Genomic DNA, 18,630 nt, shown 5'->3' on the forward strand with positions numbered 1-18,630 from the left:
TGGTGAAAAACGTAGCCCCTCCTCTTCCCCGTTGCCAATGTGACTCGTCGAATCGGGGCTCCATTGATGCTGGCTTTTTAAAGTTGTGGTGCACGCGCTAAACTCAAGGTGAACTTACTCAGAGTTGATTAACCTCACTCAAATCAGCGTTTCTGGAACCGAAAACTCAGGGTTTTCTATCTCAGAGTAGATCAACTCAGAGATCAGGAATAGACTCAGAGTTGGTTGAACCTGCTACGTGAAACGGACCTCTGGTGGCGGACGCTGGGGCTGGTGGTCGAGGAGTAGGCTCTGGTGATCAGATTATTTAAAAAACATACTATATGGGTTCACAAACTACTTAAAAAAAAAAAAAAAAAAAGTGTTCATTTTAAGAACCACATTACATTACATTACGGTCATTTTGCAGACGCTTTTGACCAAAGCGACTTACAATTAGTGCGTTCAACATCGGTAGGCAAAAGAACTTCAGGTCACAAGAAATCATAAGTGCATTTCCTTCCAAAACCAAACAGCTAAGAGCAAAACTAGTGCTAGAGTAAGTGAGATAAGTCAGGTACCTAGACAGATGGGAAGACAATTTAGAAAACAAAGACAATTTAGGAAACAAATAAGTGCGTAAGGAACTAGGACGGAGCAGGTGATGTCCTAAGAGGGCCAAGAGGGCGGCACCTCTTAGGACATCCATTTCACACTCCATGTGAAGGAAAGAAATATTGTCCCATAATTGTGGATGTATTCTTTAAATGGGCTAAAGCTAAAGCCTTACCTACTGCTACCAATTTTACATGAGACTATTTCTGCAATTGGACAACAGTCGAAAAGTCTGAGATTGGGTTCTCTTTAGAATAAAATATTTTTGGATCAACTCACAAGGAGGAGCTTGTGTTTTGGCACATTCTGTTGTACTTACAACGCTGATAGTGGTAGCCTACTATACACCAGGCCTTAAAAAATATGACCGCTATGCGACTATGGAAAAGTATGGTTCAGATCGATATACTACATACATACTGACAATGATAATGAGAGTTACATCATTTAAAAATGAACATGCATTTTTAATCATTGTGCACTTGTTGGATTCATTTTCTTTTGATCCAGCATAGTACTTTTATTCATATATGTACTCTCTTTACAATCCTAGGAATTTTTTTTATACTTGTTTTATGTTATTTTTACTTTAACAAGGGAGAGATGATGGGAAAATTCATTGTTTGACAAGTTCATTGTGTGAATGTACTCTCTGATGTGAACTGAAACTGTTGCTTAAAAGGATCTGTCTGACACTGTTGCGTTCATTTCCATAGATACTTCCTGATTCAATGTAAACACAAGAAACTTGTGCTAAAGAAAAATAAATAAAAGGATCAGACTCAGTGAATAATTCCCTATAATCCCTATAATATAGATCAGTGAGCAGTGCTGACCAACATGTCATTGGGGTCATCAGGTGGGAACCTCCGAATGTGAATGTACTCTCTGATGTGAACTGAAACTGTTGCTTAAAAGGATCTGTCTGACACTGTTGCGTTCATTTCCATAGATACTTCATGAAAATATACTGGAAATCTAAAATTGATCTGACTGCAAGTGTGCTACAGACAGAACGCTCACGTAATCAGGGACACTCTGATTCTTTGTCTATTACACACACAGGGATAGTCGGGGAATGCTTGCTTATGCATATATGGTGTTTGATGAGCTCATTCTTGGAAGCTTGCCACTATAGCACCGCCTTTTTAAAATTCTACGTTTGTAGAATAAAGAAACTCAGATGAAGACCGTGCTTATTTATTACATAGAACTCTTTAACGTTCATTTGAGAGAAACGTTGTGGAGGAACCCGAAGTGAGGTTTTTAGTGTGAGAAAAGCCACCAACAAATGGTCTAAAACTCCCCTTCGCCTCCAAAATCTTATCAAATGAGACTCGGCCGAAACGTAATAACTTACAAGCACTGCTTAATGCTCTTCTGTTATGCATCTCGACTCAAGTCAGACTACCTGAATAGTTAGGGCTAGGCTGTTAACCATTATATACAGTTAATATAGTTAATTTATAATCTATGAGAATGACACAGACTGATTGTTTCGACATTTTTTAAAAAGCGATGAGTTGGTATTCGGTTGAAAAGGAAAGAGGGAGTTTAACACAATTCACCTGAAATGTTGAGTTGAAAGAAAGCCGACCAGTTTTTGTTTTGATGTGGTTGTTTATTGGTGCTTGGATTTGAATCATACATATATATATTTCCTGAGTGTAAACACACTGACCTCCCCTTCATTATGAGTAGTGTAGCAGATACCCAGACACATCACTGCAAATGTTTCATTTGCACTTTGTTAAACTAAGATGAGGAAGAGGAAGCCGATGACAGAAAAGCAGCTTTCCCTTCCTTTTTTTTCAGAACTGAATAATTAGGTCGCTCTGTATCCTCTTTCAGTTGTCCAGTTAATAGGGTCAGACAGCACAAATCCTGTCCTTATTGTTGCATTACAACACGATTATCCTAATGTGCGTAAGTCCTAATTTGTAGTTATTTTGCTTAAATAATTTTAAAGATAATTAATTGTATCTAACCGAGGTACCGTATATGAATCCTGTGATTTAATATCTATTGCATGGGTTTGTGAAGACATGCATTTAGTAATTTAGGCTACCTACAAAAGTTGAAGTACCTGATGATAGACTGCAAAGATGTTTAACTATATGAGGGTTGCAGCCAATAAATATCAGAAACAGTGTGTCAGAGGGCGTTGTTGCCCTGTGCAATCATCACATAAGCAGCTGTATTTCCTCAAAGGTATAATAGAAGCATGATGTTTGTTCTCTGGTTATAGGTCGCCAGTGTAACTTGCATGATCCTGTAAAACAGGTTAAAGATTAATCTGATCGCTCTCCGTACTACTGGCTGATGATTCTACTTTCTGCGAAACAAAACAAAAACAAGCAAGTTAAATCTATCTGGTGTTTAAAAAAATAAAGCTCTAAAAAATACAGAGATTCTCTCAGTGCACATGGTAGATTCCCACCCATGAAGAGCACTTGTGCTGTTCACAGTACTAAAGCGAGGCACAGTCCCAGTGTGTCCCGCCTGCCTTCGTATTACCTCTCACAAGCCCTGCTCCAGCCCCAGAGCTGTGCCGAGCATCGCCCTGACTTTGCACATCCCCAGAGAGACCCGCTGACTCAGCCAGGAGCAGGGGGGGGAGGAATAAACGTCAGCCCAGTACTGCAGCATCTCCCTGGGTGAGATGTGGTGGATGGACACCATGGCCTGATAGCAGCAGCGTCCGTATGGCACAACTGGCCCACCGGAGAACAGAGAGCAGTGTGAGGGCAGCACTCCCGCTGTCCGGGCACACAGACCTACAAACACATCCTCAGGGGGCAGAGGTGTAGATAATGGTGATACGGAGGCTGCCAGGGCGATTTTGAGCAATGCTGAGCGGGACAGAACGTAGGCTGTCCCGCTACAATAGTCTGGAAAGACGGATGGTGGGTAAGCCCCTGCAGGGAGGTAGTGCTTGCTGCCCGGGTCACGGTCAGGAGCCACGTGGAGATGCACCCTGCCAAGGTAAAGGTCCCCTTGTTCGTAGGGGTTACGGCTTTTGTTCAGGAAGTGTATGAGGGTGTTGGGATTGAAGAGGACATCATCATCCACTTTGGCCATGAAGTGAGCCTGAGGGCAGAACCGTCGGGCCCAGCCCAGCATGGACAGGGTCTTCAGAGTGAGGTTGGAGTAGGTGTCCACAAAACGCCCCTGAATCAGGTCTCCTCTCTCCCGAGCTTCTTCTATCAGGAGCTTACCCAGGCCAGGGTCAGATGCCACACCCACCATGAAGAGGGTCATGACCCGCAGGCCTCTCACCTCCACCTCCCCTCCCCACGTGTCCCTGATGGCTTGGCGTGCCCGCTGATTGGCAGGAGCCGAGGTAACCATGGTGATGAGGTAAGGCTTGGCTCGCTGGCATACGAGCGGACTGGGCATGAGAAGGAACTCCTCGGGTCGGGTGGGAGGAACGCTCTGTGGCGGGATGAAGCCAGCGTGCGTCTCCGACGCTGCGCTCAAGCCCATGGAGGTGACCCATGACTCAATGAAGTCCACAAAAAGCAGAGCGAGCAGGGCCGCGCACACCACCACCGCGCACAGAAAGGGCAAAAACCCGAGCCTACTCCCACGCTTTCCAAATCTTGGCTTGCACAATCCCCGTCCGACCATGGCCATAACCATGACCAACCTCTCCTCTCCCACTGCGCAGCTCTGAAGATCTCTGTAGCTGCTGAAAATGTTCCAGTTTCTCCCTCTTGTCTCCTTCTGTGCCTTCACGCCAAGAAAAGCTCCCCTGTCATCGCGCTCTTTATGCGTCCCCTGACCTCCGAGTCCGGACACCCTCTTTGCAGTAGCAGAGAGCGTCAGTGGGGATGCAGTACAGCATCTGGCAGCCTTGTGTCTTTGCTGCAGCCCACGCGGTGTTGAAAAAGTGTGTGATACGCAGCTGCGGATATGGAGCGATCGATTTGGCAGCCGCCTGAAGCGATGTTTGCCCCGACTTCACTGGAACTGGGAGCGACAGACCGGTCGAGCTGCGACTCAGATGATCATTCTGCCTTCATGTGCAATTAAGCACTCCCTGATGTGACGGCTGTTTACCTCTTTAAAGCTGCGTTTCCCATGACCGTCCTCTGGATAAACTGATGGGACGTCCGACGTATATATATATATATATATATATATATATATATATTTAATGGTGGCATTTGCTCTGCAAATAATACTTATCAAAAAATTGCAATTATAGCCTTAGGTATATTATATAAAAAAAAACATATCCATTTCTGTACTGCGGAAGAATTGTTCCTGGTTATTTCCAAATACATAAATATTATCCAATTATTGCGACATTGTTGCCTTTAAAGGGTAACAATGGCGAAGCACCTTCAGGCTGCAGGGAGATGTTAAAGAACGAGGGCTCTGATGCCTCTGCAATGGAGTCCGTAAAGATAATAAATCAAGTGAACAGACGATCATAGAGAAGATCACAACCAAACCCGGTAAAAGGGAGCTGAAAAAATGTAAATACATTTTTTTCACATTGCTGTTTCATTGCGTAAGCTTTGTCTTGCCCCTTTGTCTTCCTGGAGTCAGCCGTTTCAGACCTGGTGGCTTAGGGCGACACCTGGTGACCATTCAGTGGTAGTGTTTATCGTGTCAAATTATCTCTCTCTTTTTTCTTTTTTGTCACGCACGTTTTTTTTCTCGATTGCTAAAATTGATTTCTAGAAGTTAACAGTTCCAAAGCTCCAAGCAGATGTCCATGAACGTGCGCTCTAACAACCCTGAGGTCAAAACGCTCTGCTGAAAACCACGAAAGATTGCAGAAAAAGCAAACTTTGCCTTCAGACATGACACATGAGACTCCAAAACACAAACACTATAACAAAGTCTCACATACTAGTGGGATGAATTTAAAACAATGCTGTAAAAACCTGGTAAAAAGTTTTTTGGTTTTTTTTGCATGACAAACAATGAAATAGCCTATTCAACAAATGTTTACATCACACTTTTTTCAGATTTTCAAAAAGATTATTATTTTCTCATGCCGTGTTTAGAAATGAATGTGTCTGTACACACTTCATAACCATCAGAGACTTCGACACTCTTGGAAACAGGAAATAAAATTGTATTCTGATGTAAATCGCATAGGTAAATCGTGTCTCTGGTACAGGTGATGTCACACCGTGGTGAGGTTAAGTTGGGTTTTTGTCTCGTTTCATGTATTGTTTCGTCATTTCCTGTTTTATTTTGAAAGATTAACTTCCCTCTCGTTCCAGGTCACTTGCTCTTCCTCTCGTGCTCCAGTCTGATTGTGGTATGAATGATTCCACCTGTTTCCCATCACCCCGGTGTGCTTAAGAGTCTGCGTCTCCCCCTGTCTTGTGCGTTGTATCTGTCTCCGTGTAGTGCATCATTCTAGCGTTTTTGCCAAGCCCGTTTCCGAGTTTCCCGGTGGTATTTATCCTCGTAAGAGTGATTTTTGTTTCCCAGAGTAAGTTTTGATAAAATAGAACCTGTAAGAGTTACAGTGTTAATTTTGTTTATAGCCTTTTTGTTTTCCCTCCTAGGTGGAGTGGCTTTTGTTTGTAAATCTTTCATAGTATATTTCCTCCGATTTTTAGGAGAGGCTCTTTGGTTTTTCCTCCTCAGTAGGAGTGACATTTAGTTAAAAGTAAAGTTTCATGGTCTTTTGTTTTCTCCTCCGCTAGTGGAGTGATTTTGAGTTTGATAATTTTTATAGATATACTTCTCCACTTTTGGAAAGTATATTCTTAGATTAATATTTCATAGCCCATTTAGCTTCTCTCACGAGGAACTGGTTGATCTGCTGTCCTCAAAATAAAAGTCTTGGAATTAAACCTCCTGCATCTGCGTCCTCCATTCTCTGGGTGTGACAGGTGATACACAGGCCAACTATAGAAACTGCTCCCCAGTCTATAATGTGTTATTTTTACAGGATGTCATTCTGGTTCTTTTCTCCACAACCATTTGGGGACCTCCAGAGATTATCTAGAGACTTACCCCCGGTTTGAGAATCACCGCCATATTGTACCTACAGCAATACTTAAAAACCAGTGTACTGTAAAATCGAAATGAAGTAGAATGAAATAAAGCGTAAAAAGAAAACCAAAAGTCACTCCATCACAGCATCCCCTCTCTGTCCTGTCTCCTCGATCTTACCGCCCTTGCTTGTCCTCCTACTTTTCATTTGAGTGTTACGTGATCCATTGTTTCAAAGGTAACTGAACTCGGGCCATTTTATCTACGACATCTTTCGAAAGAATTGGGAAGCAACAATTTTCAAATGGCAAATACAGTCTTTTTCTTTCCACAAAAGAGAAACGGTTGTGATGAAAAAGAGACATTTTCACATTTTGTGAACAATACCAACTCGTCCCCTCTTCTTTTAAGAACCGTCCACAAATGTCTTGGAACTGATGAGACCAGTTGCATGACCTTTAGGAATGTTGCCCCATGAGTGCCTTATAAAGGAGTCCAGCTGCTCAACAGTCCTTGGTCTTCTTTGTTGTATTTTGTGTTTCATGAGCCTCCAAATGTTTTCAAATGTTGAAAGGCCTGAATTGCAGGCAGGCCAGTCCAACACCTGTACTCTTCAAAAGCATTACGTAAAATAATTTTAAAAAAAAGAATTCAATGTGACATTAACATAATGCATAGATCAGCCAATCAGATGGAGCAATGGCTAAAACTCATTGGAAACTTTATTAACTCCCCGAGTACATGAAGGTGATATTGTACTCCCCTAATAAGTCCTTTGCTTATGTTAGACTACACATCAAATAAAGCCAATGTGTGTCAGTATGTTTGTGAATTTGCTCAATTAAAATACAGCCTACAAAAAAAAAGAGAGCCTGCCCTGTGTGGGGTTTCTTTTGTTCAATATTAATCAAGAGGAAAAAGAGGATTTTATGGAACAGTTTATATGTTCTGGTAAAAACACAAAACTGTTGATTGGTGTTTTTTTTCTCACTTTCTAAGTGTAAACCAGTGTCATGTGATGAACAGGCCAAAGTGGAAAGATGCCCCAACGGTCCAGCAATGACATTTATGTACACACATGCTAAAACATGGTCACATGACTACACTGATGCTGAGGAAGCAACGTGACTGCAAGAGGAGCACAGCACCCGTCAACATCCCTACGACGTGGTCTAGGTGCCTGTGAACTTCCTGCCTGTGGCTTAAAATCTTAAAGAAGTTTTGCCTCGTTCTCTGTGACTCAACGTTCTGTATCGTCTATGTTTGATCTTGGCCTGTATGTGTTGATGCAAGCCATTGCTTTAAGAACGGTGGCCCAGTGGAGACCTTTGATGAAATAAGTACAGGTTAAGTGTTTCTTTCTGCGAGTACGTGTCCAATATTTAACAGCTATGAGTATGATCGTTGCAGAGGTGCTGTTAGATTTACATCAAAAACAGCAGTAATTACTAAAAATGTGTCTGTGAAAGATTTATGTTGTAACAAAATTAACAAAGGAAACAGCCCCCCCCAAAAAAAAAATCCACAAGAATCACACATCAACAATTATAATATTCCCAGTGTGTCATTTCAATTTTACAAAGTAGTTTATGAGCTCCTTAGCTTTAGTGCTCTGTTATTTCTGAATACAGAAGACCAACATGCTTCAGTGAACTAATAATGCCTGAATTTGAAGTTTAATCAAACTTTCCCTTGTCCACATTCATTTTCTGACACATAATTTGACAATAAAGTCCCTAGACAGTCAGACATAATGACGTCACTCCTGTCTGGCTCTCGCCGAAAGGGTGGGGGGGTCGGAGGCACGCGGGGACGCGAGAGGTAGGAGGGAGGGAAAAAAAAAACGAACCATCATCAGTGTGCTGGCGGTGCGGGGTCACGAACTATGACCTTTAACAGAAGAAAACCACAACAAATATTTTTTTTTTAAATAGCAGGGCATCTTAAATCCGTGACCGCGGTTTCCCTGAGGTAAGTGTCAGTCCTGGATGGAAAACAGTGAAAGCTCTCTGTGATAGTGGATCATTAACGAGCACAGCTAATCTCCCGGCTAGCTAGTTAGCTAGCCGATGCGGAGCTCCCTTCCTGTCCGTCTACGGCTGCTCGGCATCCGGGAATGAACCGCGGAAAGCTGGGTGCCGTCTAGCTTCTCCAATAGACACCTTAACTGACTGCTAATACTTGACACCGCTGTCAACTTAATTTGTTGTGGTCCCTGCACAGTGGCATGGCTGTTACGATGGAAGACACGGATACATTCGTGTCTTTCTGAGCAGCCCATGTTTTCTTGCGTTTAGCTAGCTGTAATAGCTAACATCGTACAGCTATAGCTTCTGCGGATGAACTCGACCCTTTTACCTTTGCCATCCTGGGGGATAGGAGTGGATGGGAATTAAAATGTCCGTGTTTTATTCACCATCGCTGTATTTTTACATTCACCATCAGAAAATCAATAGCCACACACTTTGCCGTGTAGAAAGAAAATTCCTTTAATATACAACTTATCATAACGTTTGCTGTGTTGTTGGCTGACTGCCAGGATCTCCATTTTGTTCTGCGCTGTGATGTGTTTGGAGCGGAGTCTTTGATTGAAATCTTGCTGGGCCAATCAGTATGCGATATTGAACCGCATACTCCTCCCTTTTGCCAGTGAACCTGCAGAAAATCACAGGTTAATTAATCAATTTTAGATTTGGCTGTCAAATAGGAGTCTTACAGTAATACTAATTAAACAAAGACGACAACAAACAACACAAATGCCAATATGCTTATTTGTGTTCACTTGCAATTTTGATATATGTATACATATATATTGCTTATATTATTGTTATTCTATTTCTATAGTAGTGACATGTTTAGGGGAGATGTCTGCATTGCATTTATTTAACTTCCTCCAAGTGTGCCAGAGTCGAGTTTAGGCAGTAGTTTGGATTAAGTGATTAATCAACAGATTACACTTGAAAAAATTAAAGTGACATTGTCGTGTATTTCTTGATCATATTTAGTTTGAACCTTTAAAGTCACCAACACTGAAGCAAAAATACATGTTTACAGTAGAAAGAAAAAGGAAACGTTCTTCCCAGTACAATTATGGAAAGGATTAATTCATTTTTTTTTTTTAATATGATGCTGTCATTGTAATTTACAATAATGTGACCAAATTTGATCTCTTTCGGACAACTTCTAGTAATCCAGAAGCAGAAACAGTAGATTTATGAAGTGTGTATTCCGCTACTAACCACTTGTCAAAGTAATCCAACCCTACCCTGGTAAGACTGCAAATGCTTTGTGGCATTTACTGTTAAGTTGTCAACTTTGTTGTGCGGTTTGTATATAATACAAAGTAATATTTTTTTATAAAAACGTCCCGTTAAAAATGTTTTGGATTCACTATATTTTATCATGAAACAGTCCAAAAGCTTGGAAGTATTTTGTCTATTGTACTGTGAGAATAGGGAAGAATAGTGATGCAACTATGAATAGTTGCATAGTGATGCAACAGGCCTTTAAAGATATTTTGTGCTGTGATTTTGCTCTTAAAAAAGTAACAACCTATTTCTGTGGCTACTCTATGGCAGTAGTTTACTATTAAGAAATAGAAAAGCAGCTGTGATGTAAGAATTTGTAATGTCAGTAATTCATCTTTTTTCACATTTCAATATTAGGCCACACAGGGTTTTATTAGATGATCGGATGGTCTGTTTATTAAAGCGCTTTGAAGTGCTTTTAGATGACTTTTTTTATGATTTGGAGCTGTATAAATGAAACTGAATTAAATTGAATTGACAGTCCCTCCAATGTCATATCCAAATCAGCTCTGTGACAATTAGGATTATAGATAGGCTTTCATTATAATAGGGAATTAAATGAGCAGAAAAAGTCTAATTGTGAATCACAGTCATTTGTAGGAGGGTTAAATGTCATCTAATTTCTTAATATTGTGGATGTTACAGTCTCTAAATCAGATGCTGGCTCAAAGGACCCATCACTTCTAAAAACACCACAGAGCGACAACGATTCGAAAGAAGATTAAAACAAAGAATGCTCAAGTATCCAAAAACATAACGGAAACGAGCGCCCCACTCAAGACCAACAATAGCAGGAGTAGGCCACAGACCAGCTATGGCTTGGGCTGTCGGGTTTTGGGCCGCGCCTCTAAACTCACAATTGAACAAAATCCTCAAGGAGAGAAATTGCTTTAATGACGGATCAAACTTTTAGGTCTACAGGGTTATTAATGCATCTTTTACGACCCGACAGCACAGTTATGATTGTAAGTATGTGCTGGCCGAATCTTCTGTGACACTTTTGTGGTTGATTGATGTCTTTGGCATCCTTCCAGAACGGACCTCAGTAATGACCTCAAATCATCATGACAACCAACCTGAATCTGCTCTCTCAGCAGAAAGCAGACTCTGAGCACGAGGCAGAGGTGAGTGTGCAGAGGAAGAGTTTAACAGTGTGTAGTTAGTTTGCAGACTTAGTCGTTCAATGAAACCTCTTTCAAACTTTTTCTTTGATACCATGATCCTACTCTCTTCGACTGTATGTTAACCTTAGAGACATACTTCTGTACACAGCTCCCACTTGCAATAAGAAAAAGTGCACAATATGTATAATGATTTCTTTATGCTTGACAGATATTGGCACACTTGTTGACTTAGATAATTTCTGTTAAACCATGTCAGGGTTCGTCCTCTCCGACAGACTCAGCGATGGGTGAGTCTCCACAGCGCTTTCAGGTCATCTCCACTGAGCCTGCGGCAACACCACAGCAAATACAGGTATTTGACATCACCCTCGCGATGTCATCCGTTTTTAGCACCAGCAATGATATTAGTTGATGTTAGCTCATTTGAATATTTATACCATTGTGTTTTCCGCTTGAATCGCACTGTTTTGGTTTTTTTTGTGTCCACATTCCCCTTTCTGTCTGCCTCTTCCATCTCTCACACATTCAGATTGTAACTGACCAGCAGACCGGTCAGAAGATCCAAATAGTGACCGCGATGAACCCGTCCAATGCTCCCAAACAGCAGTTCATCCTCGCCACAGCTGACGGCTCAGGGGCAAGCAAGGTCATCCTGGCCTCACCCGAGAGTCACAACACGAAGCAGCTCATCTTCACTGCTGCAGACAGCCTGATGCCGGGAAGAATACAGGTACAGTTTCCCCGTAACGTCACCCTATAATGCGGAATGTGGCAATGCTGCTGGCAATGTCTTAGTCTGCATATTTTTAGCTGTTAGTCAGGTGTGTTAAAAGCCTTGACGTTTACAACGTGTTACGGGGAAACACAAGTCTAATGGCCTGTGTTTGACATTGCTTTCCAGATTGTCACAGACCCAGTGTCGATGGAACGGTTGCTAGGACAGTCAGGAGATCTAAATCGACCTCAGCCGGTGGAATACTGTGTGGTGTGCGGGGACAAAGCTTCGGGTATTCCACATATGTTCTCTGCATGTACTCTTACGAATGCATCCTGATGTTCAGTTTCTCTTTGTCAGCATGATTGGGACTCTGTGGTTTTATCTGTGCTCAGGGCGTCACTACGGAGCTGTCAGCTGTGAGGGATGTAAAGGTTTCTTCAAGCGCAGTGTGAGGAAGAGTCTAACCTACAGCTGCCGCAGTAAACAGGACTGCGTCATCAACAAGCACCACCGCAACCGCTGCCAGTTCTGTCGGTTGAGGAAATGCCTTAACATGGGGATGAAGACAGAGTGTGAGTTTACAACCAAACTAGGGGAAAAAATGCAGAAATACAGGTCTGTAGAAACACATCACGTGTTTGAGTAGGAATTTATTTATTTCAGTCTCAGATGGTCCTATGTTAAGCAAGAATAGAGAAACAGCTGACTATCAAACTTGTCTTAATACAGTTCTATTAAAAGAAGAGGTGACTGCATTTAGTTTTTATTCCCATCTTACATGGCGCCCCTTCTTTTAAGGCACTTCTGCTGTAATGAATCAATTGTTTAGACAACATTTAATTAGGTTACCCACCCATCTTTACATACTCTTCCAAAGAGAGATCCCTTTAATTGAATAGTTATATCACCAATAACTCCATACATTTGGGAAGCATTATTATTATGATCAATATTATCCTTTCGTAAGCATCGCAGAAATGCAAATAAAGCCTGCTTGCTGTTAATCTTCAGCTGTCCAGAGTGAGAGGAAGCCCATTGATGTAGTGCCCAGAGAGAGGCATGCCAACTGTGCTGCCTCCACCCAAAAGATCTACATTCGCAAGGACCTAAACAGCCCACTTATCGCAACACCAACCTTTATCTCTGATACAGATACAGATGGCTCCAGGTCAGTGGAAAACAGTGCTACAGACAAACATCAGGCGTGAGTCCTTTCGGCTGTACTATTGTCAAGCTGTAATCGATGTGTTGTGTGAGCTTGTTTTTGATCACGCTCGGTGTTATACGCAGATCCAGCCTGCTGGACCAGGGGATGCTGGTTAATATCCAGCAGCCGGTCATCCAGACTGATGGAACTTTGCTGCTGGCAACCGACTCCAAGGTTCGTCTGATCGTCACCTGAACGACTTCTCGCTCTGCTGCTCTCCGTCTCTTTCGTCAACTTTTGATTGTGCTTCTTCTAGCATTTTTTGATAAAATAGTTTAGTGGCTGACTTATGTGATGAAAAACGATCAGCACTGACTCATTTGTCTTCAGATCGATTCTGGGCAGGGAGACTTGGGAACACTAGCCAATGTAGTGACCTCACTGGCCAATCTGAGTGACTCACTCAAAGAAAACCTGAACAATGGTGACGCCTCGGACAGCCAACGGGAGGAACAGTCGGCCAGCGAGATAACACGGTCAGTCATCACCGCTCAAAGTTGACTTAGCATGGCATTAATCATAATGTATTTATAGTCCTATAGACATTTTTGTTTCTTTATTTATTCACATTGTAATTTGCTTGATATAGTTATGTAAGTTATACATACTAGTACAAAAAGAAGGTGTTGGGAGGCAGAAAAAATGTTTCAACCATTTTGTCGTTCCCAGTGTAAAACTGTACAATCTATGTATCCATGTATGAAATGTATCGAGGCTCATGTAACAGAGAATTTAGTTTCAAATGAATTCCATCCAGTGCCTTCGACACTCTGGCCAAAGTCTTCAACCCACCTGACGTAGCAGTTGAACAAAATATGGCCGAGAAGTGTGCCGGTGGAACAACTATCCAGCTGATTGGTCGGGACCAGGAGACGCCCATCATTGAGGTGGAGGGACCCCTGCTCACAGACAGCCATGTGGGTTTCAAGGTCGGTGAAGTCCATTTCTGAAGCTGTTGGGATGGAAGCGATCCCAGGAGAGTTGGAGGCGAGGCTAAATGTTTTATTAAAATGTCCTCACTGTTCTTGGTGAGACCACTCTGCATCATATGCATATGCGCTGTTTTAAAACCGTCTGCAGACACTCTTTTAAAGAACAGATTTTGTTGTTCTTGCCTTTTTTATTTGAGCTTGTTCGAATACAGACAGGAAATGACATTATCGAGGACAATTAAGACTTTCTTCTTTTTCTTTTTAAATAGTTTGCTCCCGTTTCCTCATCCAATGACCTTTCTTTGTCTTTGCTGAAGCTGACCATGCCCACCCCAATGCCCGAGTATCTGAATGTACACTACATATGTGAGTCGGCATCCAGACTCCTCTTCCTCTCCATGCACTGGGCACGATCCATCCCTGCCTTCTCAGCTCTCGGGTGAGAAAGTATTTAAGACGGGAATTATTTTTTTTTCTGCTGTGAAATAACACTGCGACCCAACCTGCCGCCGGTTTACAACATGCCTATCATGGCACTGTGTCTCTCAGTCAGGAGGCAAACACCAGTTTGGTGCGAGCCTGCTGGAATGAGCTGTTCACTCTGGGTCTCGCTCAGTGCGCTCATGTGATGAACCTGTCCACCATCCTCGCTGCCATCATCAACCATCTGCAAAGCAGCATCCAGGATGGTATGGACCAAAGACCTCGTCATCAGTTCACAGTAGGACACACACATAAAAACAGTAGTGAAGAAATGCAACTTTTAGGCTAATAGATTGTAGGCGTTGTTGATTGCAGTTGTTAGCAAGGTCATTTTGAGTTGTGTCATATGACTTTGTTCCTGTGTTGTAGTTGATTGCTCAGAAACATTTCTAAAACATGACAGTACTGACAGTACACAATGAAGTAAGCCATCCATATTGACATGTACATTTGGAAACCCTCTTCTCAGACAAGCTGTCGGGGGAGAGGGTGAAGCAGGTGATGGAGCATATCTGGAAGTTTCAGGAGTTCTGTAACAGCATGACGAGGCTAGAGACGGACAGCTATGAATATGCCTACCTGAAGGCTATTGTGTTGTTCAGCCCTGGTGAGACACAGACTTTCCCTCAAATAATAGTGGACACTGAAACTGTTCGTGGTCAACGGAAAGGTGTAAAACCTGCACCAGAATTTGGCTTTTGGAGTTCAACTGTCGTGTGTTTGACTCATCAGATCATCCGGGTGTGGACAGCAGCGGGCAGATCGAGAAATTCCAGGAGAAAGCGCTGATGGAGCTGCAGGACTATGTGCAGAAAACCTATCCCGATGACACATACAGGTACATTAGCAACATCAATTCACACAATTTATTGCCATTAAGACCATATGACAAGGAATGAAGAAAGAAAGAAAGAAGTTTTCTTCCAGACATGGGAAGAAATTCAGCAAATTGTGACGTTACACTGACATACGTGCACAGTTGTGGTTCAACTGTGAGGTGATAATGTGCAGAGAGAATTCAGTGTCCCAAATGAGGCTTCGTGAAGGGACAGCTTATTCCTCTGAGTGTTCCCAATCCTTCAAATAAACAATGACTTCTTGTAAGATTGTGCAAAACTCTGGAACGAAGCCCATTAAAGCAAGCTGCCTTCCCAGAGGGGAACGTACCTCAGATGGCAAGAAATCCGAATCCAAGTCCCTCCTGAAAGCTTCCTGGAGCTGTGGGAAGGACAGCCCCCCCCCCTCCAAAAAAATTATCTAAGCTTTCCTGTCAAGCTGTTAATTTGGTTGATTATATTTCGGAAGTTTGAATCACCCTTTAATGTTGTTTAAATGTGTGAACGTAATACCTGATTTTATTTTATTTAATCGATAGCTTGTTTTGTTTGTTCTCTCTTTAATTGCCTTGCCAGCAGCTTGTTTTCAGAGTCTGGTTGATAATCATAAAATGGGCTTTTTGAGCGTTTGAGGGCACACTTGTGTTTGAATAAACAGGTGAAAACAAGAAATCGAGATGATTTTGCCATAAATGCGTGTTTTTCTCTTCAGGTTGACGCGCATCCTGACTCGTCTCCCCGCCTTGCGCCTTATGAACCCAAGCATCACAGAGGAGCTCTTCTTCACCGGCTTAATAGGCAACGTCTCTATTGACAGCATCATTCCCTACATCCTCAAGATGGAGACGGCTGAGTATAACAGCCAGGACTCTGACTCAACAGAGTGACATCACTCTCAGCATCCAGAAGTCTCATTTGAAAGTCAGTGAGTCTCCTTTTCAGGAATACCCTTTGGCTCCGGTGGGTTATAGCGATGAACTGCAGCCGCCTCTTGTTTTATATTGATGCATGGTGGGGAACGCTTGGTAGATTAGGATAAGTTGGCTCTGGAAAGCCAGGATGACCTGGAATGTTTTCTGCAGCTGACACAGTCAGTGACTCTGAACTACATGGAAAAAAAAAAAAAAAAAAAGAATCCTCTGCAGCTGTCAGCTCATTTAATCTCTTCATAGCACTTCAGTTTAACAGAGCCGTCTAACATTGTTTTATATTTGTTTAAGCCTTGCCGTGCTCTAACATGATCCCATACATATTGAAATGTTATCTTTTGATGCAGATGTATCAGACAATATCCAGTCCTGAATCTAAGACTCGTATACAGACTGAGAAATCTTACAGAGGAAGTCACCTGTTTAACCCCCATGAGATCAAAGTGAATCCGATTTACTTTCAAGCTGTGAGATGCTTGTTTATACTGGCTTTTGCTAACATGAGCACAGTATAAAGTGACATTTTAAATGACTGTGCTGAAAAACGTTCGGGCTCCAACAAATACTACGTTTTCTAACTATGAAGAAAGAAGAAGAACGGTTACATCAGGTTACAGATCGTATGTTTCCCTGTTTTCTCCGACATCAATTAGAAATTCTTTGATTAAATCTAAATGGGAGTTGGATAGATAGCTTTTGACAGCTGCAGTAGATGTAAGTGAAAAGATAAATGATTTAACACGGTCCTTAAAGTGCATTCAAATAGACTGGCTGTCATTCTGTGTTCCTGCTGCCATTGGCCGAGAGGCATGTCTGATTTCAAAATCAGCCTATTAACGTTTTAATGTGGTACACTTCTATCTAGTTTATAATGAAACTATTACTTATATATTCTGTGCAATCAACTCATCCCCGTTTTTACGTTGTTCCGCTCTCCATCGGTGTCATGGCCACGCTTGCCCCGCCTGCATTTTCTGCGTGCGTTTGTCCACGACGATTATTTCTTTCAAGAAAGAGGATTATTTTTAAAGGTTTGGGCTCAGAAGTCTCGCTTATGCGTAGCTATGCTACTGTTTTGTTTTTGTTTGCATTTGCATTCGGGTGCACATTATTCAGCTTCTGCGGTGTTCAACTGCATTCGGGCTGACTAAAACTTTGCGTTTCATACGTGTTTTTTTCCTATGTTGTGAATACATTTGCTCGTTACTAAGTGTACTTAAAGTACGTTTGGGCAGGTTTCCCTGATTTAAAAAAAAAAAAAGAAACTTAATATTTTGCGGTAAGCCAGCCTCTGGTGCATGGGTGTCTTGAAGACAATATGGAGATATATAAACTGCTCAGAAATAAAACATCCGCAGCAACATGAATGACGAAGATGTAAAAAGGTCAACATGGATTATGTCTTGTAAAATAAGTGTCAGTTGTAATTTGGTTTAAAACCCGAACAGACTGTTTGTAAAGGCACTGGTGTGAAATGCCATTTGTACATGTGATTTCATTAAAATGAGTGCATGTTGTTTTTAAGCAGGGTTTTCTAATCTTGTTGCCGTCTGTCCTAATAAGGAGCCTTGTTATTGTTTTTATAGTGCATTGCTATGCATGAAGAGTCTGCTTAAGCACATTTTATTAAATGCAGTATGAAAAGTGTTGATTTAAATGTGGCTTTAAAATATTTACTACGAGCAGTTTGAGGATATCGGAGCTCCCCCCCTGTTTTCTTACGTGGACTGAGTATATACCCATGGTCAACATTTTATACTGTGTAAATGTACTGTTTTTTTTCTGAGATGTTTGTCTTCGAATATTTAGACTGACAAATTCAAACCACATTCATCTGCCGCTTAAGTTGGATCACATAGTCACAAACCTACATTTCTACCTCACAGATAACAAATCAAATGTATTGATGACTGAGCTCAAGTATCGGCATTCCAGTCTCCGAGGCCTGCTTCTCTGAAGCCACTCATTTTCAACAAAATAAAGAAATATTCATGAAATATCGCACGACTGAAGTTGTTCATGCTCAAAATAGATTAGAATAATGTTACTCTTAGTGACTTAGTCAGAGGATTAGCTTTGACAAATTGGAGTTGATCGGTCTGCCAGAGTTCTTCGACATCAGTGAAGCTTTGCTAAAAATCACGCTACTTTTTCCTTATTGACTGAAAATAGTTTTCTTCGCTAACAATATGTAATACGTGTAATAACACAAATCTCTAAATTATAATGTGCTCATATTGACAATAAAATAATGATTTAAACTCAGATTTAAACTCAGTAAAGGGTCTAATAATTAATAATATCCACGTATTGATGAACAAATCTAAAATTTAGATTAACTGAAGTTTTACTTCCATTCTAGGCAAAGTTTTATTTTTCAAAGAGAAAGATAAGTTGAATGATTTTCCGTCAACTAATTTTTCATGCTTAATCTCTGTTTCAATCAGGTAAACATTCAGGGGGAAAAGGAGGTCATAAATGCGTTCTATTCCCCCCTTAATTAGCGCTAAAATAAGCATTGCGTGTTAGAAG

The 18,630-nt window shown here is 41.6% G+C and overlaps 2 protein-coding genes across 5 annotated transcripts; one reads left to right on the forward strand and one right to left on the reverse strand.

Moving 5' to 3' along the window:
• Positions 1-2,204: 2,204 nt before the first annotated feature.
• Positions 2,205-5,121, reverse strand: b3galt4 (UDP-Gal:betaGlcNAc beta 1,3-galactosyltransferase, polypeptide 4). The gene has a single exon (XM_075474785.1). It carries the CDS (start codon positions 4,234-4,236, stop codon positions 3,115-3,117), a length of 1,122 nt encoding a protein of 373 aa, XP_075330900.1. The 5' UTR covers positions 4,237-5,121; the 3' UTR covers positions 2,205-3,114.
• Positions 5,122-8,381: 3,260 nt separating this feature from the next.
• Positions 8,382-18,097, forward strand: nr2c2 (nuclear receptor subfamily 2, group C, member 2). Of its 4 annotated transcripts, none has more exons than XM_075474780.1 (15): positions 8,382-8,532; positions 10,904-10,993; positions 11,250-11,345; positions 11,523-11,723; positions 11,895-12,000; positions 12,104-12,283; positions 12,723-12,915; positions 13,002-13,092; positions 13,249-13,394; positions 13,676-13,847; positions 14,168-14,289; positions 14,400-14,539; positions 14,803-14,940; positions 15,066-15,171; positions 15,882-18,097. In XM_075474780.1, the coding sequence occupies exons 2-15, from the start codon at positions 10,934-10,936 to the stop codon at positions 16,054-16,056; spliced, it is 1,926 nt and encodes a 641-aa protein (XP_075330895.1). In that variant the 5' UTR covers positions 8,382-8,532; positions 10,904-10,933; the 3' UTR covers positions 16,057-18,097. The 4 variants fall into 4 exon arrangements, with proteins under 4 accessions (XP_075330895.1, XP_075330897.1, XP_075330898.1 ...); XM_075474782.1 differs by having other exon boundaries at positions 12,723-12,879; XM_075474783.1 differs by having other exon boundaries at positions 12,864-12,915.
• The last annotated feature ends 533 nt before the right edge of the window (positions 18,098-18,630 follow it).

This window comes from Odontesthes bonariensis, chromosome 10, assembly GCF_027942865.1.
Source record: "Odontesthes bonariensis isolate fOdoBon6 chromosome 10, fOdoBon6.hap1, whole genome shotgun sequence".
Lineage (NCBI taxonomy): Eukaryota > Metazoa > Chordata > Actinopteri > Atheriniformes > Atherinopsidae > Odontesthes > Odontesthes bonariensis.

Bases quoted from the DNA above. Each gene is read 5' to 3' on its own strand.
- nr2c2 (XM_075474780.1), top strand. From the start codon at position 10,934: ATGACAACCAACCTGAATCTGCTCTCTCAGCAGAAAGCAGACTCTGAG. The intron at 12,284-12,722 runs GTGAGTTTACAA...GTTAATCTTCAG, and splicing joins CATGGGGATGAAGACAGAGT to CTGTCCAGAGTGAGAGGAAG. The intron at 14,290-14,399 runs GTGAGAAAGTAT...TGTGTCTCTCAG, and splicing joins CCTGCCTTCTCAGCTCTCGG to TCAGGAGGCAAACACCAGTT.
- b3galt4 (XM_075474785.1), bottom strand. From the start codon at position 4,236: ATGGTTATGGCCATGGTCGGACGGGGATTGTGCAAGCCAAGATTTGGA.